General features: G+C 35.6%; 3 protein-coding genes across 5 annotated transcripts; 2 read left to right on the forward strand and 1 right to left on the reverse strand.

The window, feature by feature from the left end:
• Positions 1-9212: 9212 nt before the first annotated feature.
• LOC112033760 (T-complex protein 1 subunit zeta 1) lies at positions 9213-17695 on the reverse strand. The gene is made up of 15 exons (XM_024066537.2): positions 17430-17695; positions 17272-17335; positions 16222-16357; positions 15561-15712; positions 15200-15247; positions 14949-15041; positions 14052-14158; positions 12736-12850; positions 12544-12630; positions 11871-12075; positions 11587-11681; positions 10438-10506; positions 10232-10339; positions 9996-10114; positions 9213-9598 (listed from the first exon to the last, which is right to left on the reverse strand). The coding sequence occupies exons 1-15, from the start codon at positions 17561-17563 to the stop codon at positions 9523-9525; spliced, it is 1608 nt and encodes a 535-aa protein (XP_023922305.1). The 5' UTR covers positions 17564-17695; the 3' UTR covers positions 9213-9522.
• Positions 17696-17951: 256 nt separating this feature from the next.
• LOC112033761 (uncharacterized) lies at positions 17952-20326 on the forward strand. Of its 3 annotated transcripts, XM_024066540.2 has the most exons (6): positions 17954-18271; positions 18373-18418; positions 18781-18997; positions 19287-19560; positions 19765-19842; positions 20037-20326. In XM_024066540.2, exons 3-6 carry the CDS (start codon positions 18783-18785, stop codon positions 20085-20087), a joined length of 618 nt encoding a protein of 205 aa, XP_023922308.1. In that variant the 5' UTR covers positions 17954-18271; positions 18373-18418; positions 18781-18782; the 3' UTR covers positions 20088-20326. The 3 variants fall into 3 exon arrangements, with proteins under 3 accessions (XP_023922309.1, XP_023922308.1, XP_023922307.1); XM_024066539.2 differs by lacking the exon at positions 18373-18418; XM_024066541.2 differs by lacking the exons at positions 18373-18418; positions 19765-19842 and having other exon boundaries at positions 17952-18271.
• Positions 20327-25894: 5568 nt separating this feature from the next.
• LOC136071017 (uncharacterized) lies at positions 25895-26431 on the forward strand. Its single transcript, XM_065781795.1, has one exon. It carries the CDS (start codon positions 25895-25897, stop codon positions 26429-26431), a length of 537 nt encoding a protein of 178 aa, XP_065637867.1.
• Positions 26432-27732: the final 1301 nt, after the last annotated feature.

Genomic DNA, 27732 nt, shown 5'->3' on the forward strand with positions numbered 1-27732 from the left:
TAAAACAGAGATTACTTGGTTATTTTTCATTAAGAAAAGGTCACTGTATTTTTGTTCTTTTGCTATTATTTTATCTGCCTGCCATAAATCATTTGCAACAGCTCTGCCTGCCGTAAGCACGCTCCTGGCAGACGAGGCCTAGTTTACACACAAGCCGGCCCAAAGTGAGTTATAGTTGGGCCGGTCTTAACTCTCCTACTCAGAATACTCAGGCCCATCACCGCAGGAGGTAGCCCAGTCCAACCCATGACTCAAAAAAGGCCCTTACAACTATTTACAAGAAAAGGGAGCAATGGAATACACAACTGCGGTAGCCGAAACGGCTACTCTTCCAACCAGAAAATGAGGGATGACAACAAGGTGTTACTTTTCCAACCATCTCTTTTTTTATGTTGTGTTTGTTTTTGTATAGTACTTAGTATTCACATGCTATTGTATAGTATATTTGTATGCTCTCTCTCACGTGCTAATTATATATATATCTCACATGCCTTGATTGTATATATTTTGTTGGAGTTAATATTCACATGTTAGCTATACATAAATATTTACTCGTGTGTGTGTGTGTGTGTGTGTGTGTGTGTCTCTCTCTCTCTCTCTCTCTCTCTCTCTCTTTATATATATATTATATATATTGTTCGCAAAAACCTTTTAAAAAATAAATAAATAAAATGCCAAGTATTCTATTTTTTCATAAAAATTAACATTTAGAATATATTAAAATGAGGTACTATCTTCGGATAGGTTTTGCGGGGTGCCTAACACCTTCCCCACATGTAACCAAACTTCCGAGTCCAAGATCTTTGATTCAAAGACTTTTGGTTTACCTTAATTAATGAACCTTTAAATTTGGTTTAATTAATTAGGTAACTTAAAATAAATTAGATATCTAGGTGACCATTCACACCTAATACAAAATCAATGGTTGGTAGTGACTTCTAAAATAAAAATAAGAAAAAGGGACTCACACACACACACCCTACTCTAAATACACAAGCACATAAGAGTCACGTCGCCAAGGACCCAATGTGTGATGACCCAAACCCGCAAAATGGGAAACTTTTTGGAAGCGTCCACAGTTCATGTTCATCATTAAGTTTTGCCGAGTATCTCAAACCTCGCCATGGAGATCGACATGGTCAATGGTGGAGATGAGATCGACGTGGTGGGAACATGGAGGAGTGAGGAGAAAGATGACGACATTTGCATTTGATTTCTTGGATGATTCTATTGGTTGGCTGGAGATAGATTGGTTTTGAAATGGGCTTTTTAATTGTGATTGTGAATGGGTATGAGAAGGTGGAACAGAGAGAGAGAGGAAGAGGGAAGAAAGATGTTCAGAGAAGATAGACCATAGACCGAGAGGAAGAAAGATAAAATTATGTGTTAAAATGAATAGAGTAGATTTTTTTTGTGTTAAAATGACATACTTTTGCACCAACTAATGCTAGAGTAGGTTTTTTGATGTGTTAAAATGACATACTTTTGCAATAATTGATGCTGATGCTCTTAGTAGAATTTTAATATAGCATGTTGCAAAAAAATGGGATTTTAGCATATATGATGAGTGTTTTTTTGTGCCAAATGCAATTTAGCATTTTTTTTAGCATTTGGCACACCTAATACTAGTATTGTACAAATAGATGTTGTATAAATATTTGGCTATTTTTTTTATTTAAAATTTTGTCACTCTTCTTGACCGTTGGGGACTTGGGAAGTAATTAATAATATTCAAACATTCTCTCTCCTCAATCTCTTCACACAAACTTTGGGAACAACAAAAAAGAAAACATAAAAAGAATTAAAAAAAGATTATTTAAATAAAATGGTAAAAGAATAGAACATATAATGTATGGTGTATTGTAAAGTGATGTGCTAAAATAAATAAAGTAACTTTTTAATATATTAAAATAGCATTTTTTTAGAACGTCTTATACTAATATTCTTATTCAATTAATCAAGATTTGTAAATCTCATTTTCACTAATCAATAGAAATTCAGTTTTCTTCTCAAAAAAAAAAAAAAAAAAAAAAAAAACAAACAAACAAACAAACAGTTTCTCTATTAGTCAATTGTAATTTTCATGATATTAGACTTTCATGGCCAATACAAATTCTAAATCTTCTCCAACCTCTAGTTCATCGAGTTCATCCACAGTTTCCATAGATGCTAATCCATCAATCAATTTGTCTTGGTTACTACTTTCCAACATGTCCAGTATGATGACTGAAACTGGACTACACCAACTACGTGGTGTGGAAACATCAAATCGAGATAATTCTAAAAACCTATTCAATGATTGGTGGCATTGATGATTCAATTACTACACCTAATCAATTTCTTAAGAACTCCTCTGGTAATCCTACTATAGAGGTTAATCATGAGTTTGCTAATTGGAAGTAAGGTTGTCAAAATCACGATCTGTATCGTAGGATTGCACGATTTTACGATCCTGCCTCACCAAAACATTTAGAATCGCACAAGGATCGTAAAAATTATACGATCGCATGTAGGATCGTAGGGAATCCTACCGATCCTACCAAAACGTAAAAATCCTTTTTTTTTTTCTTTTTTTAAGTTCATCTTTATAAGTTGTAATTTGTAATTTCAAGACTAAGACATTGTACTTCATAAATGTATCAACTAGGTAGTGAGACTCATATGGAGATGACTTTCTTGAATTGAAAATTTTTGCTATAAGAATATTGAGCTTAACATATAGCTCTTCAGGTTGTAAAAGCAATTGAAGTGCATTTGAAATAGTAAGAATAAATGACTTTAGTATATTATCCCCCAGTTGAGAATTCTCTATTAAAATTAGTACAACTTTAAGTACACTAAAAAAGGAGAAAATTGTTTAATTTTTTTTTTTTGAATGAGTTGGTATTTGTTATATAAAGCTTGAAGATAAAAGAGAAAATACCTAAACCATCAAATGTAAAAGAAGAAATTAGTTTGAAAAATTTATCTTCGAATGAGCAGTTAACAAAGAAGACCAAAAGATGATGGTACAGATTTTAATGAAAATAATGAAATAACAATTCTAATGCCTTCCTTTATAGATTAAATAAATAAATATAAGTTACATGTGTATAGTGTGAATGTGTGATCACTATTGTATTATTTGGTTATCAATGTTATGTGATGATGAGGGTTCAATAGCTGCTACTGAAGGAAAAAATGTGCTAGTATTTTGGTACTTTGTTGGTTTCTAATTAAACATTCATTGAACTTTTTAAATACATTACGTTAAAACTTAAATATATTTGTTTCATTAGTATAGACATAGCGATGTAGGATATGCAAATTACATCATATGATCAAAATCTTTATTTTTATTTTTATTTTTTATGGAAGATTCATAATTTACATGATTATTCAATATACAAAGTCACTATTAGTGTGCGTTTGAGTTAGGATGAAAAATGAAAATTATTTTACTATTTAGCTTATTTTTGTTAGTATTCTTGGACCCCACTACACTTTTTGGCACTATTCATGGATCACACTGTACTATTTCAACTAACTTTTACATTTATTTACAGTACTTTCAGCAATAATTTTTCACTTTCAACAAAATAAACGGTATCCAAACACACCTTTAATGAGTTTTTTGCTTCAAATCTGAAAATAAGTAGGATCTTACGATCCACGATCCGATTCTACAATCCACGATCCTACCTACCTCTTGCGATCCTACGTAAAATTCCGATTTTGACAACCTTGATTAGAAGAGTTGAACAAGCACTTTTCACATTCATCAATTCCACTTTATCACCTTGATTCTCATTCTTACTAAGGGGATGAAATTTGAAAAAAGCATTTAGAAGGTTTTGAAAAAGAGATTCTCTTCCATTTCAAGGTCTCACATCATGAACCTTCAAAATGAATTGATTGCTATCAAGAAAGTGAACAATAGGATTGATGTGTATTTTCAAAGACTCATGACAAGCTAACTGCAATTTGTGTTTAGATGATGAGGAATTGCTTCATATAGCACCTGTGATGGTCTGTCTTCGAAATTTGATGCCTTCAATTCGGCCCTAAGAACTAGAAGTGACATTCATTCCATTAAAGAATTGAATACTTTGCTCAAATACAGAAGAAAGAGCCATAAAGAAGAAATTTGGATCAGGATTTTTGAGTCAAACACCTTGGCTATGGCTGTCAACTCTCAATTTGAAGGTTTCTTTCTAGGTAAAGGAAGAGGAGCATATAGAGGTCTTTGTGGTATAACTAATTTCAGTGGACATGGTGGTTACAATCCAAATCAGAATCAAAGCTCGAGTTATGATTAGTATAGTGGCTTCAATCCAAATCAAAGCTTGAATTCCAATCAACCGAGGCCAACTGGAAACCCAAACTGAAAGGCCACAAACTGAATGACCCCTTGTGATAAAACCAACTAATTAATTAGCCAAGTTATTAATTAATCAATTTATCATACAATTGCGTGGAAGTACAAAAAAATCACCAAAAAACTAAATATGCAGCGGAATTAAATGACATGGTGATTTGTTTACGAATGGGGAAAACCTCGCGGCAAAAACCCAACGGGGTGATTTTCAGGTCACCACTCCTGAAACTTCACTATTATCAAATCAAGCGGTTACAAGTAAAGGAATCCCAAGTACCTTACCAACCTACAGTTGAACTCTTACCCCAATACCCAATTGGACTTGATCTGTAACGACAATTTCCCACCTTTGATGCACAGCTCCCAAGTATGTGACTAACCAATGCGCGGATCTCAATACGCGACTTCAGAACACCAACTTAAGGAAGAAAGGTTGGCTGCAAAGTTCTTCAGTTCATCCTACACGATGAAGATCAGGAAGATGCTTGGTCACAAAACCCTATGGTGCAAATACACAGCAACTTCTTGAAGAAAGATGAACTAGGTCAAGAATTTCGTCTTTTGATCACAATTTGCTTAAACAGAGATTGCTCAATGAATTTGCAACTTGTGTCACACTTGACGGCTCTTAAAACAATCATTTTATATGTTTAGGGTTTGGAGAAAAGAAGGCTCAAAAACATATTCACGGATCCCAAGAAAATCATATCAAAAAATCTGAATTTTTAAATCTCGACAGATAGCAGGTGTCGAGGTAGCTATCGAGCAGGTGTCGAGCTTTAATGAAATTGCACTTCAGCTTGCTTTTTCTTGGACAGACTTGATGACTTCAATACTTGACCTTGAAACATTGTTTCTTGAAGTATTAAAAACACCTAGAACTACCCAATTACAAGTAGAGTGCGTTTTGTCAAAGGATTAGCCAATTTACATAAATAAGTGACATATGTTTTTAACAAGTGAAAACACATATGTCCTAACACAAACCAACGACCTACCTGTCAAATCTGTGGTAAAATTGGCCACATTGCCATTGATTGTTACTACAAGATGAACCTCGCCTATCAAGGTAGACACCCTCCATCAAAGCTTGCTGTTATGGCCAGGGCCACTAACACATCTGAGTCATAAGGGATCGCTTCTTAGTTGACAGATACTGGGGCTTTTGACCATTTCATTCCCAATCTGTCCAATCTTTCACTCTGACAATGGCCTACCAATGGAAATGAGATTGTTACAGTTGGGAGCAGACAAGAACTTCCAGTAACACACATTGGTCATGGTGAGCTTCTTACTTCCTCTCATAAATTTCAATTGCAAAACATTTAAGAGTCCCAAAACTTACTTCTAAGCTACACTCAGTTCATAAATTGTGCAAACAAAATAATGTTTTTTGTTTTTTTTATTCCAATCAGTTCTCAATTCTGGATTTGCCTACCGGGAAAGTCATTTACAAACAACCTAAGTAAGGATAGTGTCTATCCCATTCCTCTAGCCTCTTCTTTATCATCTACTACTGCATATTCCACCCAATCTACATCTAAAAGTCCTGCAATTTCTACCATAACTCAAGATCAAGTGTTGCTTTAGCACAATATACTCAGTCATTCTAGTTCTAGGATCTTGCATTCTGCTATTAGTGATGTTCTTCTGCTTCTCTTAGTCAAGTAGAGTTTGTTTGTTCAACATGTATATATTGTATAAGTGCTAAAATGCACAGATTTCCATTGAATAAACATGTACAAAATTCTACTAGCCCTTTGGAACTTGTTCATAAGTGATGGTTTGGGTCCTGCACCCATTACCTCTTTGCTTTGTAGATGATTTCACTAGGTTCACTTTGATGTTCTTACTTAAGCAGAAAACTGAAGTTTGCAAGTGTTTTATCATTTTAAATCCATGGTTGAAAATTACTTTTCTACTAAACTTCAAACTCTTAGAAATGATGGAGGAGTATATAAACAATGCTTTTAAGAATTTTTGCTCTATTTATGGAGTTCTTCATCAAGTCTCTTGTCCTCATGTAACTTAACAAAATGGTGTCTTCAAAAGAAAACACAAACACATTGTTGAAACAGGTCTTACTTTACTCTATAGAGCCAATCTCCCTCTCAATTTTTGGTACTATGCATTTATCATAGCCCTTTACCTCATAAACAGACTACCCTATTCATTATTTGCCTTTTAAGTCTCATTGGGAAAGACTTCATTCCTCTCCTCCTAATCTTACTGCCCTTAAGACTTTAGGTTGTGCATGTTACCCTCTTCTTAGACCCTACAATAAGCATAAAGTCCATCCCAGGTCTGCAGAATGTATTTTTCTTAGGCTATCCACCCTTAACAAAGGCTACATATGCTATGACCCTTCAAATCATAAAATTTACATAACCTATTATGCTAGATTCAATTAAGACCTATTTACCTTTGTCAAAACTGCCTCTCATTCCTCCCTTTCTGATTTGGATTCTTGGTTTTCATCATGCTCTCTTGATTCTACTCCTTCAAATTCTACTACAAAACCTGCAACTACACCTCTCAATTCTGTCTCTCTTTTACCTTTTCTGTCATCCTCACTTTCAACCTCTCAATCTATTACTCCAGCATCTATTGACTCTCGTTCTTCACATCCTGTCTAGAATATACTCTCATCTGCAAATTCCCCATTAAACTTGCCTCTTCAACTGCTAATGCTCATCCCATGGTCACTACGTCAAAGCTAGGAATTCATAAACCCAAAGCTTCAAGCTACAATTATTTCACTTTCAAAGAACCTCCCGCATTTAAAATTGCTTGTCACTTGCAAATGAGGGGTATAAGTTGAAGAAACAAGTGATGGCTCAATTGCAAGGTATAAGGCTAGGTTGGCGGCAAAGGGGTATTTGCAACAGTTCGGCTTGAATTATGATGAAACATTCAGCCCTGTTGTCAAGCCCACCAAAGGATTTTGTACTGATTTTGGGCAATCTGTTTGATTAAACCAACTTTACTAGTGCCCTTTTAGGATAAACAACCCCATTAAAAAATTGCTAAATTTAAGGGACCTTATTAGTTTGCATTTAATGAAGTCTAAATGCTTTCTCAAGGTTCAAGGCAATTAGTATACTCCCTTTTATGTTTGTGGCTAGCACATAGGGTTATGGACTTTGCAAGTATTCCCAACCCACTTGGCAAAATACATTTTCTAAGCCTTGGGTAAGCTCAAAATAAAATAGGCCTTCTCTTCGCCCTTAATACCAGACTCATCCAATTTCCCCATTAAGCTATGCTGAGTTTGGATCATTTAAGGCTAAATCCCTAAATGATTGGGCTTTAGCCTTGTACGGACCTTAGAAAAAATGGTCATCACCGAATATTAAATATTGAAGAGTTCCATTTTATTTTTGCTTCATCTTTCCCTATCCATCAAGGAAGTCAATACCGTACCGGAGGCTGTACCGGTTTGGTCAGCGGTACGATATATTTCAGATACCGGTCAATACTGGTGTACCGTTTCGGATTTACCGCTATTTTTTAATATTTTATATAATTTACAAAATTATATTTCTAATAACTCAATATATCACATTTGCAACTTTTTATATATTTTTTTATGGAGTTATTAACTTTTACCACAACATATGATAAGTTGTGAGGGGTGAAAAAAATTGTGAGTACATGTGGGTTTACATTTTTATCACTTATAACTCTTCATATTATAAATTATGACAAAAATTATTTAAAATATTGTAATATTAGCATTGTTTAAAATATAAATTTGTTGCAATACCTTGGCAATATAGCAATACATATACATTATGTCACATCATTTGGGTTCAAAGGCCAAAGCTGAAAGTAGTGATGGAGAGAGCTTTCACGTTGGAGCTCATCTTTTATTGAAAAATTAAATGCTTTCAATATTTTCAATGCTTGGCAGCTGGTGTCAGTGTCCTGCAGTCACATGTAGAGCTTAGGAAATTTCAAAAACAAATACAAAACAAAGAAAGGGAGAGTGAGAAACCACACCACATACATAACAAAGTTAAGCAAAAACAAAAGAGAGAGGAGATGGACAGACCAACAGAGAAGAAGAAAAAAAGGTTCAGCTAAAAAAAAAAAAAAAAAGAGAGGGAGACGGACAAATCTGACAAAGAAGAAGAAGAAGGAAAAAAGGTTTAGCAAAAAAAAAAAAAAAAAAGAGGGAAAAAGGTTCAGCTAAAAAAAAAAAAAAAAAGAGAGGGAGACGGACAAATCTGACAAAGAAGAAGAAGAAGGAAAAAAGGTTTAGCAAAAAAAAAAAAAAAAAAGAGGGAGACGGACAGACCTGACAAAGAAGAAGAAAAAAAGGAAAGAAGAAGAAGAAGAAGAAGAAGAAGTTGCTTCACGGCGCCACCCCTGCTTCATCGCCGTCTTCTTCCTTTTCTCCTTCTTCTCTGTTTTCTTTCCCTACAAATGAGACTTTAGACTTTTTGTGTTTCGGCCCGGTATTCATTTACAGGCCGAAATAGCCGGATTTCGCCGGTACACGGCCGGTATTTTTTCCGGTACGAAAAGAAGGGGTTATCTGTACCGGTGCAATGACCGGTCCGGTATATACCGGCGGTACGGTACAGAATTGACCACCTTGCTATCCATTCATCATGGATGCCTTCCCATGGTCATTTTTTACTATGACGCTCAGCACATGCACCAGCAGAAACCTGACATCCCCTCATTCTAATTTGTCATATAAATCAAATTGGTATAATCCACCAAATTTTAAAATACTCTCATCCCTTTGACAGAGGTTTCAAATATTATATTACTACTAATATCAAATAATTGAGACAATTTTTAATGGGTTACACATGAATTCACATATTCGCATCAACAGCCACAATGAAGCTAAAATCATGAATGTCGTTTTTAACTTTTTCCCCCAAAGTGCCAACTTAGACGAAAGGTTCTAAAGATGTAAATGCCCACAAGACATTCCTCATGACAGGCCACCCATTAAAAACCGTGAAACTAGAGAAATAAAGATTTATAACACAATACACACTAAACAAAATTCCCCATCAGATGCATATGAAGATTCCCTAGATAATGATCCTCAAAAAACGAGAGCCCTTTTACATAAAGTTAGTTCAAGAATTCTCATTGAATAAAACCTCCACATGACAAACATGCATCCTCAAGCAGATCACAAGCTAATTTGGTTTCCGCATGTTTCGCCCAGCACGAATTACTTCATCCACCAATAGCAACTGGGATGCAATTACAGGCCTGCAAGAAGAGTAGCACATCGCATTTGCTCATTTATGTAAAACCAGAAAACATAAAAGCAGGGTCAGAAATTGACAATGAAATTTAAAGAAAACTTGGGAAAGAAAACCTCCATATGTTTCCTTGGAAACATGAGCTCTTATGATGGTACTGGAGAATGCCACCATTCACAAGGTGATATGGCACATGAAACTAAGAGCATGATGGCATTTATCTTATTCGGGGGGAAAAAAATGTAGAGAGAGAGAGAGAGAGAGAGATTCAAATTCATCCAACTGAAGGATTTTTAGATAAGTCCCTTGATCAAATTTAATAACAAAAGCAGACTAAATAAAATATTACAAAAAGGGCAAAAGAGTTAAAAAGTATTATAATTCAAATACAACTTCCAACTTACCCTGAGTTTATGATCTGGCGCTTCACGGAGTAGTTATCAAAAATTCCCTCCATTTGGGGGTCAATAGGCTCTCCTGTGTGCTGGTTTAATCCCACAATATTCCCTTGATCATGCTCTCCCTGATCATCCAGTTGGCATAACAAAGTTCAAACATGTTTATTCTTCTCATTTTGCCCCATTTTTAGTAACGGAAAGAATACGGAAAAAAATGGATATAAGTTTTAAAGAAAGTATACCGTAAGAGCAATGATCACATCTTGAGTGTCAAGCCCAGAGTTCTCAGCAAGTGTCTTGGGCACCACAAGAAGAGCATTGGCAAAAGCTTCAACACCAAGTTGAGCACGCTGATCCAAGTTTGTAAACGCCAAAAATGATCAAGAGAGATAACTAATGCTTTAAAAAAAATTATGTGCAGGGAAAATTTTGGGAGACATTTTGTTACCCCTTGAACAGTCTTCTTTACTTCGTTAATTAGATATTGTCTGGCAGCAACTTCAAAAGCTCCAGCACCCTGAACAAAAGACAAGCATACTTCATCATCCAAAATATACACCAGTAAAGCAAGCCATTATTACAACTAGCACTGATGCAAGCGTGGTCTAAAGCTGAGTCTTACAACAGCCAACCATATTCAAGATTCAAAACAATAATCTAAGTTAAGAGCACATACAGGAGCTAATGAACAACGAATTTGGCCTTTGTATTACTCAGCAATAAATAAACAAAAAAAAAATTCAGCCATTGTAATAGTTGCTGATGCATCCTATTTCTTTTTCCTGATCTCTCTATTTTTCCTTTTTGTTGAGGATTTGATCTCTCAATTTATGTTCCTATCTCTAGGATGGGAATATGAAACACCAATACAGCATCCAAAGAATAACCAGCAAGTTTCCAGTGCAGGGTGGCAGAACATGAAGGAACAGTCTCCTACTAAGCATGTCTAACCAAGAAAGACTCAATCTTTTTGTAACCTGGCCTACTCATATTCCCAGCGAACAAATTGTAGTAAGAATTCAATTGGCAGATATATGCACCTGAACAACTGAAAAAATTCCTTCCATCAGGTGTTTAATCAAACCTTAGGCATGTAAACAAAATCCTATAATCCCACTGTATGTTTCCCCATCTAAAAAGACAAATCAGTCCCCTTGTTGCAATCATTCTGATAAAACTCACAGTAGAAGCTTTGTAAAAATGCTAGTCTAAACAACTTCAGGTTTGATTATGTTAAGACAGGAAGTGGAATTAGGTCACACTAATCTAGCATCCATCATACCTATGGGGTCTACCATATCATGGAAGACTATGTCAAATTTCAAACTTTTCTCATCTATCACTTTTTTTATAATAAAAAATAAAAAAAATCCATGTTCAGCATTTACTTCAAGAGGGATCAGAACATTGCAAACTGTAGAATAATACTATTTTTTTTTTTTTTGGGTAATTTACATATGCAAGAGTTATTTGTATCAAGGATATTAAGATAAACATTATCGAGGAAATTAACATGACAATATTTATTGAATTGGTATGAACAGAAGGTTCAAAATCTTCATGCAAATTCCAAGAAACTTCTATAGAGGAAACTCACTAAGACAACAGATTCATCTTCTATAGTATTTTTGACTGCCCTCAAACCATCACGAACAGCATCTTTTATCTGGGCGATTGTATGGTCGTTAGGCCCTGCAGCATCAATGATGGCAATAAGGATTAAATCACAACTGAGTTTACCCATGGTCATAATATAACACATACCATAAAAGCATGGCCAAAAAAAGATATTGCAATAGCCTTCTGGTCAAGTGGTTGAATAATGACAATAATGTCCAACTTTTTAACAGTTAGGTGAAGCTATAAAAATGGTTCAAGTACCTTTGATTAAGATTGTACAAGAATAAGGGTTCTTCACATTTTCAACAAAGGTATACTTCTCTTCCCCTAGGATATGCTCATAGACTAGTCCAGCCCAACCAAGGGAATCAGGAGTTAAATCATCTACAGAATTCACAGCCTCTCCTCCACAGGCTAAAACCAATCGTTCCATATTTCTCCTCTTTGCTCTCCGAAGGGCAATAATCTAGAAAAGCGGTGAATTAGAAAACTGGAAACAAGTTAAAGCAAAATGCAACAAATTATAGTATAACTAATAAGCTTACAAGAAATTTACAATGCAAAACAGCTGCTCATGTAATCCTCATACTCAAACAAATATTGCACCAGGCATGTGTAACAGAAGTTTACAGCATGATTATATACTGAACAGTAATCATCAAATAAGTGACTAGAATGACTAGATAACAATGATTTGCAACATGTAAATTTAGCATCTCAAAGGAAGTAGTATGGCATCAAGTATTAGTTCCGCCCCATGTTTTATTCACTAACATTGATTGAGGATTAAATTTGACAACAAAGTGATCAAAATTAATACTAGCATGGGATCCATTTAAACACAAAGAGACCATTCAGAAAACACTGAAAGATTAAACAAACACAAAGTTAAATCAATAAGTGAGAAACAAGACAACAATGGTGCACAGCTTACCCCTGCCCTCGCAAGAAGGTCCAGTGATGGGGGATCAATTCCCTTTTGATTAATGACAACAAAGTTATTGTCATTACCAGAACAAACCTGCATGCAACCACAAGAATTAGCAATATATCAAAAACCATAAATTCTACACATCTACACTAATATGCTTACAATCTAAACAAGGACACAACTAGAAGTAGCTACCTTATTTTTTAGTTCAATGATTTTATTAACTCTTTCGTCCACCTGACGCCTTTCAGCTGCAACCATGGCCTCTCTCTGCTCTGCATTTGAGTAGAAAAAGCCTGCATTTACTTCACTGAGAGGAAAAGTATTAATTAAACTATGTTCTCAAACAATATTGATAAAATCACACAATGCTAACCTTGGATCTAATGCATATACATACATACATACATACATACATATATATATATATATATGATCAGGATAAATGTTTCCATACAGTTGTATTATTTTGGCAAAAATGCAATTTACAGCCACTAACTTTGCCCAAAAATCATTTTAGTCCTTTAAGGACTAAAGGGCTAAAAAGATTTTCTATGACCAACTTTAAACTTAAAGGACAAAGTAAAATGACCAACTTCAAACTTAAAAGACTAAAATGATTTTTGGGCAAAGTTAGCGGCTGTAAATTGCATTTTTGCCTATTATTTTGAAGGAAATAGATAATAAACAAGACTCCCATTTCTACTCATAATGAAATTGACTTAAAATATATGCTAAAATCTCTTTTATTTATTTATCAGAACCGGGTTTTTATCTTCTGGATAAATAGTGGTTTTAATGGGCTGAATAACAGAGGTATGGAGAACAAGTATGGTAACAAAAGAAAAAACCCAGTTGACAAGATGAGACAACATCATGAACAAAATATACAGCACATATAATAATCATAAGACAAATGACACTGCTCATTACTTACACCCATTGCTTGTAGCTCAGAAAATGGCATAAAAAATCAAGAGCACACATTAACTGACATATTATCAACCATAATACAACTCATGTTTGTTTTTTGATAAATAAATACAAAGGGTAACTAAGTATTACACACACAAGAATGTCCATTTATAAACATACATAAAAGCATGCATACTTTTATATACTCTCTTCATCCCATATTGTTAGTCCCATTGAGAAAATCCAACATTTTAAGGGAACATCATTTAATGCATTGTATTTTAAATAAAAATGTACAAGTTTCAGGACCTACCCTTCCTTAATTTACACTCTAGTAAAAGAGGGGGGGTTGGCTTTTTAAATAAATGGTAAGTTGGGAAATTTATTTATTGACATCTCCCAAAATGGAATAGAAGACTAACAAGCTGAAACAGAGGAAGTACATAAAGTCATAAACATATATTTTTACATACATAAGATGTATATAAATCAACTTAAAAATAACAAAATTGAAATAATAAAAATAAAATCCTTCAAAATCTCAACATAGGTCATCTTCTTTCCTTTCTTTGTTATCTATGCTTCTCAATATTTACCTTTTCTCATACTCCAAAGAGACATTGCATGTCAAGATGTAACAATTCTCCGCTCGTCGCTTCATATCAGGATGTCTGGAGCCATGATCAAGGACAAGACCCTCAACCTAAAAATGAACATAGTTTAAATGAGAAATTGTGGGATAATTATAGATAACTCATATATAGGTCAATCTATTATTAAGCTTACACCATACAAAGAAACCATTCAGAACTTAATGGTAGAAGTGAAATGGAAACATAATCACATCTGCAATGTTTCTTCCAAGCAATGGAAGTGAGAAAAGATAGAGAATTAACCATTTAATCATTTGCAATGAACATAGTTTAAATGAGAAATTGTGGGACAATTATAGATAACTCATATATAGGTCAATCTATTATTAAGCTTACAGCATACAAAGAAACCATTCAGAACTTAATGGTAGAAGTGAAATGGAAACATAATCATGTCTGCAATGTTTCTTCCAAGCAACTGGAAGTGAGAAAAGATAGAGAATTAACCATTTAATCACTTGCAATGAGTTCAACCACCAAAATACATACATACACATAAAATACTTTCTTGAATTTTTTTCTGTATTAATAAAATTGCATACATTGTTGTCCATAACAATTCTAGGGCAGAAAGCATTGTTTCAATTAAACCACGAATGTCATCACACAGGAGGCATAGATTCAGCCTCCAGATACAAATGCTTTATGAAAAAAATTAGAAAGTAAATGATAAGAAAGCTCTGCACATAAATGACCACAGATCCTGCATATGTATTAGAGTTGATAAAATACAAAAATTCACAACTTGAGAACCCAATTTTTTTTTCAACAGAATTAATCCATATTATATTCATGATAAAAGAAAGGGTCCCAAACCAACATTATAAAAGATAAACATACCAAGCGTGTGTCTACATCAAATTTATGCCGCATGTGCATTATCTCCACCATAAACAAATCAATGGCTTCCTCAGGCTTGCGAATGCATAACACCTGTCATACAGAAACCACAGCTTACTACACAAAAATATGTAAAGTTCTACCACAAACTGCTAACTGCATAAGCCAGTTAACTAGATGAAAAAAAGGAGCTTGAATAGCTTTATGAAAACTCATGCAGTCATAAATAAATTTCAGGGCACAAAACGCACCGCATTAACAACTATGTCCGTCAATTGATCTGCAAGTGCTTCATACAACTGCAGACAGAACAAAATGTCAGAGTCAAATCATAAATAATGGATTTTTGTGGGGATAGGTTAATACAAGTATACAACTCATGAACCCATAAGGTCATTTACCAAGAAAGAACCCGTTTAGTCTAAAACCCCATGACCTTCTTCTCCACCTAATTTATATGGGCAGGAGGTGCCATTTGATCTAAAGACCATTAATAAATTATTTAATAAAATTCTTTTATCTAGTTTTTGATAAACAAAATACAAAACGAAACCTACTCCCATTCCACCTCATGCTTTGAATGGAAAATTTAAAAGAGAGATTACAGGTTACCTTTGTTCTAAGTGTTGTCCTTGCTACCATTTTCAGAATCTCTTTGTCAGGCTCATTACCCATAACAACAGGGGTTTTAAACTTTTCAAGAAATTGGAGAGTTGCTCTTTTCGCAATCTCAAAACCATCAACCAAGACACGGGGATGCATTCCTGGAACAAGAATAAGTTTCATGAGCATAAATATTTATTTTTTTGATAAGAAATTAATAATAAATTTTATTGAACAAAAAGGAATGCACTAAGTACACAGAGAGTATACTAGATGAACAACACAGCTAAGTTCTAAGATTACAATGATCCATAAGTCTCAACCACCAAACATGTTTCTCCTTTCAGAAAACTAGAAAGAATAGCAAAGTTACCACCTCCCTTTTTTTCTTTTTTCTTTTTAAGAAGGGGGTGGGGGGTCTTTTGGGAAAACCTGGCAACACAAATTCATTTCCAATTGAGCTAGGAGGCAATGTAGACCTAAAGAGACTGTTGAGCTAGTAAAATCCTGATTACATTTACAGAATGTGATTAAAGATGATTTCAGCACAAGTTCAAGTGTTAAAGGTCTGTCAATTAATAAATTCATTACTTTCAAGATTTAAAGTAAATTTTGGGAGCTCCAGTAGATTCCCAGATTTTGACACAGCATCAATTCATTCACCACTGACCTTCATCAATACATCGTTCTGATTGTTTCATAAGCTCGCCAATAAAGATCACAGTGGAAGTTGTGCCATCACCACTGATGTCATCTTGGGCAACAGCTGTCCTTGCAATCATGATTGCTGTTGGGTTTTGAATTTGCTGCAACCATTAATGAAATACCAAGCAATGAAACACAATTTAGAAAGATACACCCATTAGCTAGCATCTGAATGTTCGTGAGGAAGTAACAAATTACAATCACACAAAGTCATTAAAATACTTCTTAGTCTATAATACTTTATTGTCCTCGAATTGACCCAACTCAACTCAAATCAACTAAGTCAAATTGGGGTGGATTTTATGGATCCTCGTCAACCAATCTAAGTCAGCCACATACATTGTTTTCTGCCATTCTATCTGATCTAACATCATGCTCTCTATCATCAATAAATTTTTTTTTTTATTATTATTATTGGTAAGTTTCATGTACCTCTATTATGGGAGAAGAAACACACAGAAATAAATAAATATATAGCCACTGAAAGCCAACACTGGCAACACGCACACTTTTGAAAGCCCGAGCTGCTATAGTAAATAAAATCACCACAAAAACAAACTAGTGCATTTTCTTGGATGACACAATAAACCTCATTGTGACCATAATAGAGATCCAATGCTCAGAAATTACTTTAAAATTTTTATTAAAAAAAAAATCACATAGTAAAAACGCTTTTTAAAACGAACAATCAACCAAGCCGAGTTTATATTTTGAAATTTTTTTTTTTTTTTTTTTTTTTTTTTTTTTTTTTTTTTTTCTTTTTTAAAACCATGAAACAGAGCCTTACTAACTAATTTATCCCATATTTTCCATCCAATGAAGTAGTTGTTAAAACTTAACGCTAAACAAATTAATTTAGTTTTTTGTTTTTCAATAACCCTAAGTAAAAATTTCATAGAACTTAATTAAAAAAGAGAGAAAATGAAGAAATGGTGCATTGTAAAAGAGAAAGAGAAAGAGAAAGATGTAGGGTTAAGGGGAGAGAGAGAGAGAGAGAGAGAGAGAGAGAAGTGACCATCTCTTTCAAAAGAGTGTTGCCATCTTTAGTAAGCTTGATATCGCCAGCTCCTCCAACAAGCCTGCAAAACAAAAATCACAGAGACAGAGACAGAGAGAGAGAATCAGAGAGAGAATCAGAGAGAGAGAGAGAGAGAGAGAAAGAGAGAGAGAGACATTTTGATGGTGCCTTTGGGGCCGAGGTTGGACTTGAGGACATCCTGCAAGCCCTTGGCGGCGTTGATGTTCATATGGAGTGCTGCCGATTTGTTCAGCACCTCCGCGTTTGGATTCAGCACTCTAATCGACATTTTTCCCCCGCTTTCACTTTCACTTTTACACAAACAAACAAAGAGTGAGTCTCAACTCTCAACTCTGAATGAAAGACGGTTTATTAGGGCTTTCCAGACTCTCTACACTACACACACACACAGAAAGAGATAGAGGTAGAGATCCCTCTAGAACTAGAATAAGTGGGTTATGGACTTCAAGCTTGAGCCCATGTCCGGCCCAATTCTATATTGAAAAAACCCACCCAATATTTTTTCTTTTTTCTTTTTATATTATTATTCTTTCTTGTCCAAAAATAAATAAAAATTTAATTAATTAAAAAGAAAAAGACATCTCACCGTAGATTCCCAATCCAACGGTTATGGTAATGGTTCAGTTATTTTTATCAGTGGCATAGGAAGGATAAATACACAAAACACAGACAGACAAACAGAGAGGAAGGAGAATCCACAAAGGGTTGAGAGGAACAAACAGGGAAACCAAGACTGAGAAACAGAAACGGAAACAGAGGACCCAACCCATAACAGCTACAGCCTTTCAGAGGGCAGAGAAAAGTAATAATACGTAGAGAGAGAGAGAGAGAGAGAGACAGACAGACAGAATTTGAGTATAATCTTATAAGAAACGATCTGGGATTTCTTTTGTTTCGATAAATTATCTTGCTTCTCACAATAAAATCTGTTACTTTTTGTGGTGTCTTGGATTTTCTGCCATGAATTTACCTACTTGTAAGACTTCTTCTTCTTCCTCATTTGTAGCTTCTTTGTAACATAGACTCTCTCTCTCTCTCTCTCTCTGTGGGTTGGTTGATTAAGCCTTTTAATTGCAGGGTAGTGTGGGAAGGAATCTTCTTAGGTGTTGTCTTAGATCTTGAGGTTAGAGATCAATCTTCTACAACTTCACAATCTCTTGTCTTTGATTTTCCTCTTATGAGTCTTTTTGAGCATCCATGAAAGCCAATTTGGTTTTCTGAACAATCCCTCTGATGTTTTCATCTTCCTCTCCACTTCTGCTCCATTGGATTCAACAGAAGAAAACCCAAAATTTTCTTCTTCTTCTTCTTTTATTTTTATTTTAACAATTTTCTTTGATTTTTGCTTTTTTGGGTTTCTGTAGAAAACCCAAGTGGTGGTCTCCAAAATTCTTCATGTCCTATATTTCTGTGTTTTTGCTTTTGGGATTTCTCAGTTGACAAAATTTTCATTTTCATGGTGGTGTGTTGGTGTTTTGAGGGCAGATATGGAGACAGAGGAGAGGAATCAGAGAGCTTGTAAACAGCCTTCAGAGCCTGAACTTTTCCTACAGTGGGGAAACAGAAAGCGAGTCAGATGCGTGAGAGTCAAAGACCCTGAAATCTCAGCCAGATTCAACGCTGGAATCCGAAGAAAAATCACTTCTAGATTTGCTTCTTCCGACAAAGATGCCTCTCATCTTCAACTCAATCCCCTCACCAGGTCAGCAAATTTTCTGAATTCTTTGTTTTCTTCTATGGATGCTGAGGAAACGAGGGAAAACTTATAATAATAATAATAATAAAGCCTAAATCCTGAGGTCCTTGTTGTGATTTGTGTTGTTTTGGTTTCAAAGGTCCTTTTCTTTTTTTTCTTTTTCTTTTTTTTTTTTAAAAAAAAATCCCTATTCCTCTTTCTCAGCTACCAAACAAACAGTTTATTAAGAATTACCTTTCGGGGAAAATGAGGAATTAATTAAAAAGTTTTTTTTGGGGGGGTCGTTTGGTTACAGGAAATCCGCGTCCCCAGAGAAGGAAGAGAGGTATTATAGCACAAGAGGGTCAGTGGTTGTGGAGGAGAATGGGAAATTATCGGTGGATGTGAACAACAATAGCAATATTAATAATAATCATAACCATAATGGGGATGAGAGAGGGTTGATTTGGCCAAAGCTGTATATAACTTTGTCAAGCAAAGAGAAAGAGGAGGATTTTCTGGCTATGAAGGGTTGTAAGCCTCCCCAGAGGCCTAAGAAGAGGGCTAAGATCATCCAAAGAAGCTTACTTGTAAGTCTTTTTTTCTTTTTCCTTTTAGTAATTGGAAGGAAATATGTATTATATGTAATGAGAATTTGTTGTGTGTGATTTATTGGTTTGGGTTGAATTTTGATTTGGTTTTCTCTGGTTTAGATTTTGTTGTGAAGTAGTGGGGGTATTATTATTATTATTATTATTATTTAACCTTTGTTTCGGGGTTGTGTGGGTGGGCAGTTGGTGAGTCCTGGGGCATGGCTGACTGACATGTGTCAAGAGAGATATGAAGTTAGAGAGAAGAAGAGTTCTAAGAAGGTACTTGTTGGTTGGTCTTTTGTTTGACACTTTTAGATCTGTATCTGTCTGGTTAATGGTCTTTTGCTTGACACTTCCAGCCTTTTCTTCCTCTCTCATTCATTGTTTTGTAATTGACATGAGGGCTGGTTTTTGTAGATTTTGATTAATGGGGTTCTCTTTGTTTGGGGTTGTTTTCTGGGTATGTGATGCAGAGACCAAGAGGATTGAAGGCCATGGGGAGTATGGAAAGCGATTCAGAATGAGTGAGAGAGGCAGAGAGAGACAAAAAAGCTAAAGAAACAAAGCTCTTTCCTCAGGAATTTTTTTGGGAATTCTTTTGGAGGTGATAATGGTGTGTAAACTTAGGTTTGTTTTATTAATTGTTATTATAGAGCTTGTAGCCTGGAGGAGAGGGGTAGAATTGTCTTTATCTCACTCGCTTTTTGTATACAAGAAAATTCCTATTTACAATCAGAAATGATTTTATTGATGATTTTATCTTCGCACCATGTCTTCTTTGTTATTGTTATTATCGTAATGCACTTTCCTCATGCATCTCTCAAAGTTTTTTAACTTTATTTTTAATTTCAATAGCTGAGGGATGAGGAATTTGAACCTCCATGCTTAATAAAAATACCAGAAATGCGCTAACAAATTGAACTTGTAGTTTCTTGACATGCATCTCTTAAATGTGATGAAAAAAAAAAAAAAAAAAGTTGATTAACCAACAAATGAACAAGAAAATGTTTCTCTTTTTTTTTTTTTTTACAAAATAAAATGTCTACCTGCTACAGTGAAAGTGAAACTTTGTCTAAAAGGAAATAAAATGAAGCGGTAAAACAAGCAAGATTTACCACACGTTGGTGACACGCTCACACAAATGACACAATACAATGTGATATGCTTACACGGCTGTGATGGAACAGTGGTAGTGTAGGCATGATGATGACGAGAAGAACACGTTAGGTCTTTATCTAAGGCGTGAGGTCTAATAAAAGCATCTAATAATTTACACCCTCAAATATCTCTAATTTTTGTTTTATTAGGATTGTATCAACAAAAAAAAAAAAGTTTTATTATAATTGCATTTTGGAATTGCAAAAGCAAAAACGGATAATAATATGATGAAGAGAGCTGCCACTTCCTCGTACTACCCTGATAATTCAATTTCAAATTAACCTCACTTCCCCATTTCCATGTACTTGCGCATGCAACTGTCTAGGGCTGTAACAAGCCGAGTTTTGTTAAGTGCTGCATGTTAAAGTTCAACTCGATAACAAATGTAAAATATTTAAATTTGGCTTAAACTTGAGCTGAACCTATAAACTATGTTTAACCATTTAAGCTTGTCAGAAAGTCCAAAAGTTTGAGTTTGGCTTGGTTTGATTCATTAGTCAAGCCAAACTTGGGCTTCATATCTAATTTTTAAGCTTAAGATCTAATACAAATACATTATCATATCAATAACCTCATTTAATTTGAAGTTGGGGTCCCAGCTCTCAATCAATTAAAAGCTTGAATTAAATTTGTTACCAGACCCATAAACCAACTTAAGCTAGTCCTATTTAATATTGAGCTCTATTGTTCACGAGCCTGTTCATGAATAATTTTCTTTTTTCTTAAGCTTGGCTTGTTTATTAAAAAAACTAAAATTAAGGCTCAAGCTTGGCTCATTTAGAGAGAGGGAAAAAAAAATGAATGGGTTTTTCATCAAGCCAAGTCTGAACTATTTATGAACGGGTTGGTTCACTAACCCTACAACTATGAACTCTGTAATATTACAAATATTTGTAGTTAGTAGTTTAGTACCACTTATTAGTTAGTAATTTAGTACCACATAACTCATAAATCTCAATGTTAATCTTTTGCTCAAGTCCCAAATTTTTTAGTTTTTGCAACTTTACGAATCTGATCTCACTTATTGTTACTAAACCTCATTTTGCTTCTCTAATAGTTTTATAAATGGGTCTAGAGGTTTAAAGGATAGAATTCTATTATAAAAAAAAAAGTGCATTTACATTTACATCGAAAAAGTTGTTCACTAAACCGCACAAACCGCCCACACCAAAACCGTTCGCAAAATAGTATAACTGCACCGCACCACAAGTAACAATACACCACACTGCATGGTGCAATGCAGTTTACGGTTTTATTATGAGAAAACCACACAAACCGCACCGCACTGCACCGCACTCTCTCTATATATTAATATATTTTTTTTAACATTAAATATATTATTAATAGTTTAATAACCTTAGTTTTCAAAAAAAAAAAATTATATATATAGTTTAATAGCCCTAGCAAGTATTGATTGGGAAATCCAGCCCAAAATAAAGAAAAATTAACTCAATAGCTTAAAACTTGGCCCAAAACAAAGGGAAAAGCAATTTTGGGTTGGGCAAGAAAACCCTAAAACTTGAAAAATATACTAGTTTCAAACAGTTCAAACTGCATTTTAAATACTGCACCGCACATGTGACCGCAAAAATGAAGTGCGGTACAGTGCGGTTATGCTTTTGGCTAAACAACACCACAAAGTGTAATGCTAAAAACGGTCCAAAACCGTACCGTGAATACCCCTATGTACGGTTGTACCTAAATATAATCATTTTGAATCTAAATAGAAAGAAATAATCTTACTTTAGATCCAAATCGTTATAAATATTCATCTATAACCATATCCATTTCTCAAATGAGAGTACAGAATAGCTCATAACTTAGCTAGATATAGTGTAGGGACAAGGCCCAAAACGGTATATTGGGCCTTAGTCTTTATTCGAGAACGTTGGAATATCCGAGAAGAAACAAATAGTTGAGAGATTCCAGCTCAGTGTCTCATAGGTAAGAAAAGAGTAGAAGGCGGTCCGAGGAGTAATATCTCCTCAGTCACGACAAACATTGCTCCAATGCATATTCTAGCAACGAAAATTACCTTAATAGAGGCACTAGTGTCAGAGGCATGTTTCATAAACGCATGAAAAGGAAGGAAACCCAAAAATATCTAAGGAAAAGGTGCTACATTTGCATTAAATGCACTGCAGCTACTTTTTTTGCCACATTTATGTGGAGAAGACCCCTGAACAGTGTTTCCTTAGTCACTGCAACTCACAGGGAGCCAAAAGAGGTGTCTGATGGGACGGGTAATCGAGTAGTGGCTTGGACAGTTGACAAATGGAGGGCCAAGATGACCAGGAAGGAGATATATAATGTGAGAGACCCCTGAAGGAGGGGGGATGAGAAAAAATAAAGAAAGAACACTGTAGCAAACAGAATTGCACTTGTAATCAATTCCATTGATCTATGCAAATATTTGCCTCCTCGGACAATGCATTCTTCCAACTTTACGTGCTTTGTTCTTGCATAATTGTTCTTCAAATCCATTCTAGCTGTTGTTAGATTCACTAGGGCCCAATTCTTTGACCCACTCTCTACAAATTTATTGTATTGGGCTCATAAACCCACAATACCATACATATTGGGCTTGGGCTGTAAACCATGCCCCTACATATAGTATTCATGTCGCAGGTCTCTTAATGTGGATGAAAGATGTTTCTCTACATCTTCTCGTTATATTTCAAGCCAACTTGGCTTCTCTTCCATGGAAATCACAACTTCTTTCTTAATAAGAAAAAAAGAAAAAAAAAAAAAGGGTATAGAAGATAATAATTTAGAGACCTTATCAAGATTGAGGAATATGTTGCATTATTGCTACATGCAACTCAATGATAATAACTAATAAGTACAAATATTCGGAACTTATTTAGATTCCAATCACTTATTTGTATAATATTTATAAAAAATATATATATAGTTTTTAGTAATTTTTACTTTTTATGCTAAAAAGTGTGAGACAAAAACTAAAAATGACCTTATTTTCGAAAAAAAGTTTTTTTTTTTTTGTTTTTTTTTAAAGCTGAAAAAAAAAAAAAAGATAAAATTTGGCAACAAACTTAGTGTCCGTTTATAATCCGCTTATTTTGTTGAAACTGAAAACTTTTTATTGAAAGTACTATAGATAAAGGTAAAAATTAGCTAAAATAGTACAGTTGAACCCATGAATAGTACCAAAAATAAGCTGAATAGTAAAATAAGTTGGCAAAAATAATCTTTACCAAACGGACACTTAGTTGTAGTTTAAGGCTACAACTTTGCTTAATATCTTTTTATTGGATGTGAATTTTTATAAATCCACCATTAAATTACTTTTTTTTTTTTTTATATTCTCCATGCTTGCAAAATTTTCAAAAGATCAAAGATCATTACTTATATCATCAATCAAATGTTTAAATTTCAAGTTTTTGTAAAATAAAATTATGCATTAAAAAAAAGCTTATGGATTGAATAGTAAATAACAACCGATTGACATGAAATTTGACATGCATGTTAAGAATATAAAGAATATGAAATCCAATGGTTATTTCAAAATATATAACCATATTAAGTTTTTTTTAGTAAGAGTTGTAGCCAAACTTTTTCCAATAAAAAATTAATGAATACTAGCCTCATCACACGTGTTTCGTGCGTACGATGAGGCTTTTTTTTTTTTTTTTAGTGTCATAATTTTTGGCACATGCATTGCCATTAAGGTTTCAAGATTAATTGGAAATATAAAAAATATTTAAAAAATACTACATTAAATCACGGTTCAAATTTTTTTAGCAAAAAAAAAAACCTGAGTTTTTGTTTATTGTGGGGGGTAAAAACTCAGAGCTACTCAATGGGCCTGGGGCACCATGTCGAGGAGTATTATATTTCCGATGAGCAATAATTGGTTGGAACAGCCCATCTGAAGGCAGGAAGCTCAGAAGTAGAGGGGGAGTACTGTCCGAAGAGGCCACTACTGGTACGAAGATGTCTTACTCCTCGGTCACAAGTAACCTTAATCAATCAAACGTGTGGAAGGTCCAAATGATCTTCCTAGCAATCCCAATGATAATGATAAGTTCTAAGTAGGTCTGGAGATGATCAGAACTAAAAAATATCTAAAGGAAAAGCTGTTACCGCCGCATTTAATGCACTGCAACAGCTTTTCTGGCTGTATTTATGTGGAGAAGACCCCTGAACAGTGCAACCTCAGCTATCGCCACTCACAAAGAACTAAAGTAGACACATGACGTGACATGTACTTGAGTAGATACGTAGATGAAGAACAGGTGGACGGTGGAGATGATGGAAAAATGGTGTTATATAAAGAAGAAGGATCCCTGATAATGGGAAGAAGAAAAAAGGAAGAAAAGTTTTACTGTAGCTCTGAATGTTGTAATTACTGTTCACTTAATAAAACATCTCTTCAGACATTCATTCAGGGAGTTGTTCAAGCATTATTTCATGTTATCATCACTGCAAGTAACCTAGCCAACCATTGTTTAATTCATAACCAGCCCAGCTCTTTCGCCCACTCTCTATAAATTCATTGTCCTGGGTTCGTTGGGCCTTTAACCCATATCTTTTGGGCTTGGACTACAAAAACAGACCCTACAATTGGCGCTGTCTGTGGGAAGAGCTTGTGTAGGGACGAAGACAACAGTAGGTGATGGCTGGACACGGTCAACAAGAAGCGGAGTCTAGGGCATCTCAGCACGTGGACCCTTTTCTTAACCTAGAGCGAAGACAAGACCGCGAGGGTAGCGTACACACCGTGCCCCCTGGTCAGAACCAATCACATGGTGGGAGTCGCATGTCCCATGCAGAGAAGAACCGAGATTTGCAGCGGGAGATTGAAAAGCTAAAAAGGGAGTTACGCCATGCAAAGAGGAAACGGGCTTCCTCGTATTCTGATGAGGACCCTGATGACGAGCCGGACATCACTTATCAACATGAATCCAGGACATCAGCCAGCGAGTCCTATACCTATGAAGAAGAATCTCATCGCAAGGGGCAACGCAGAAGTCCATCACGTGGAGATGTGGGAAACGACGCCATGAGCAGGGCTCTAAACTAGATTTCTAGGTCACCCTTCACGCGCAGGATTGAAGAAGCGAGACTTCCTCGGCGCTTTAACCAACCAACGTTCACCATCTACAACGGTAAAACAGACCCCGTGGAACACATGAGTCATTTTAACCAAAGGATGGCTGTCTACTCCAAGGACGAAGCGCTGATGTGTAAGGTTTTCCCTTCCAGTCTTGGGCCAGTTGCCATGAGGTGGTTCGATGGGCTGAACCCAAATTCCATCAGCTCTTTCAAAGAGCTCACCCAAGCTTTTGGTTCACGTTTTGTCACCTGTCGAAGAGTGGCCCGACCTTTGTCTTCTCTGCTGTCTTTGAGCATGCAGGAAGGAGAAACACTGAAGGTGTATTCGGACAGATATTGGGAGATGTTTAATGACATGGAGGGAAATTTTGATGCAATGGCCCTAGAAACGTTTAAGCTCTGCCTTCCTACTGATCATGGTTTAAGGACATCCTTGTCTGGTAAACCTGTTACTAGCATGCGTCAGCTAATGGACCGCATTGAGAAGTATAAGAGAGTTGAAGAAGACCAACAACAAGGAAAAGGCAAGGAGAAGGTTATCCCCCAAGAGAGGAGGGATTTTAGGTTGGATCGATACACCAACAGCAAACCGATGAGAGATTTTCTTGCGCAGTCAGGAGCAGCCAACCCCTAGACTGTCAACACCGTATTCAGAGATCCAGTCCATCAAGTTTTAGAAAAGGTCAAGAACGAGCCGTTCTTCAAGTGGCCGAACAAGATGGTAAGGAATCCTGATAGACGTAATCGCAATCTCTACTGCCAATACCACCAGGATCATGGGCACACGACTGAGGACTGCAGGAGTTTGTGGGTTCATTTGGACCAACTAGTCGGCGAAGGGAAACTGCGACATCTCTTACATCACACCAGTGGCCGAGGAGGTCCGATGAGTGCGGAGTCCCTCATACTGGTTACCTCAAGACCTTGCATAGCCTTTAAAAGGATTTTTATTGGTCTAGTTTGAGGTAGGATCTGAAACAGTATGTGAAAGAGTGTAATACTTGTCAGAAACTTAAACATAAGACTTATTTTCCTATTGGTTTATTGCAACCTTTGCCCATTCCTGAGAAACTATGGTTGGATGTGAGCATGGACTTTGTTGAAGGTTTGCCTAAGTCTCATTTGAAGTCTGTGGTGTTTGTAGTTGTAGATAGACTCAACAAATACACTCATTTCATGGCTTTTTCCCACCCTTACACTGCTGCCAAGGTTGCTAATCTTTACCTACACTTTGTGTTCAAGTTGCATGGGATGCCATCTACCATTGTTAGTGATAGAGATCCAGTGTTTAACTCTCTTTTTTGGAAAGAATTGATGAAGTTACAAGGTGTTTCCTTGGCCATGTCCTCAGCTTATCACCCTCAGTCTGATGGCCAAATTGAGGTGGTGAACAAGAGCTTGGAGCACTACCTAAGGGCTTTTGCAGCAGGCCTAGTACTTGGGTGGAGTGGGTGTCCTTAGCAGAATTCTGGTTCAATACCAACTTCCATACCTCAATTAAGATGACACCCTTTGAACCTTTGTATGGATACCCTCCCCCAAGGGTTCTAAACTATGTGGCTGGTACTATAGGAGTTAATGTAGTGGATTTGATGTTAAGGGACAGGTAGGAGATTCTATCTTTGCTCAAGCAGAACTTATGTGCTGCTCAGGAACGTATGAGGTGGTTTACCAATCAGAAAAGGGTGGAAAGGTCCTTTACTGTTGGGGATTGGGTGTGCCTAAGATTGCAGCACTATAAGTAGACTTCAGTGCTTAATAAAAGGCTTGTAAGCTTGCTTCAAGGTATTATGGGCCATTTAAGGTCCTTTAGAAGGTTGGGGAAGTTTCATACAAGCTAGATTTGCCTCTTGGTTCCTTGATCCACCTTGTGTTCCATGTGTCCAATCTTAAGGCTAAATTGGGCAATCAAGTGGTGCCTAAACCAACTCTACC

This window comes from Quercus suber, unplaced genomic scaffold, assembly GCF_002906115.3.
Source record: "Quercus suber isolate HL8 unplaced genomic scaffold, Cork oak 2.0 scaffold_278, whole genome shotgun sequence".
NCBI classification, from domain to species: Eukaryota; Viridiplantae; Streptophyta; class Magnoliopsida; order Fagales; family Fagaceae; genus Quercus; species Quercus suber.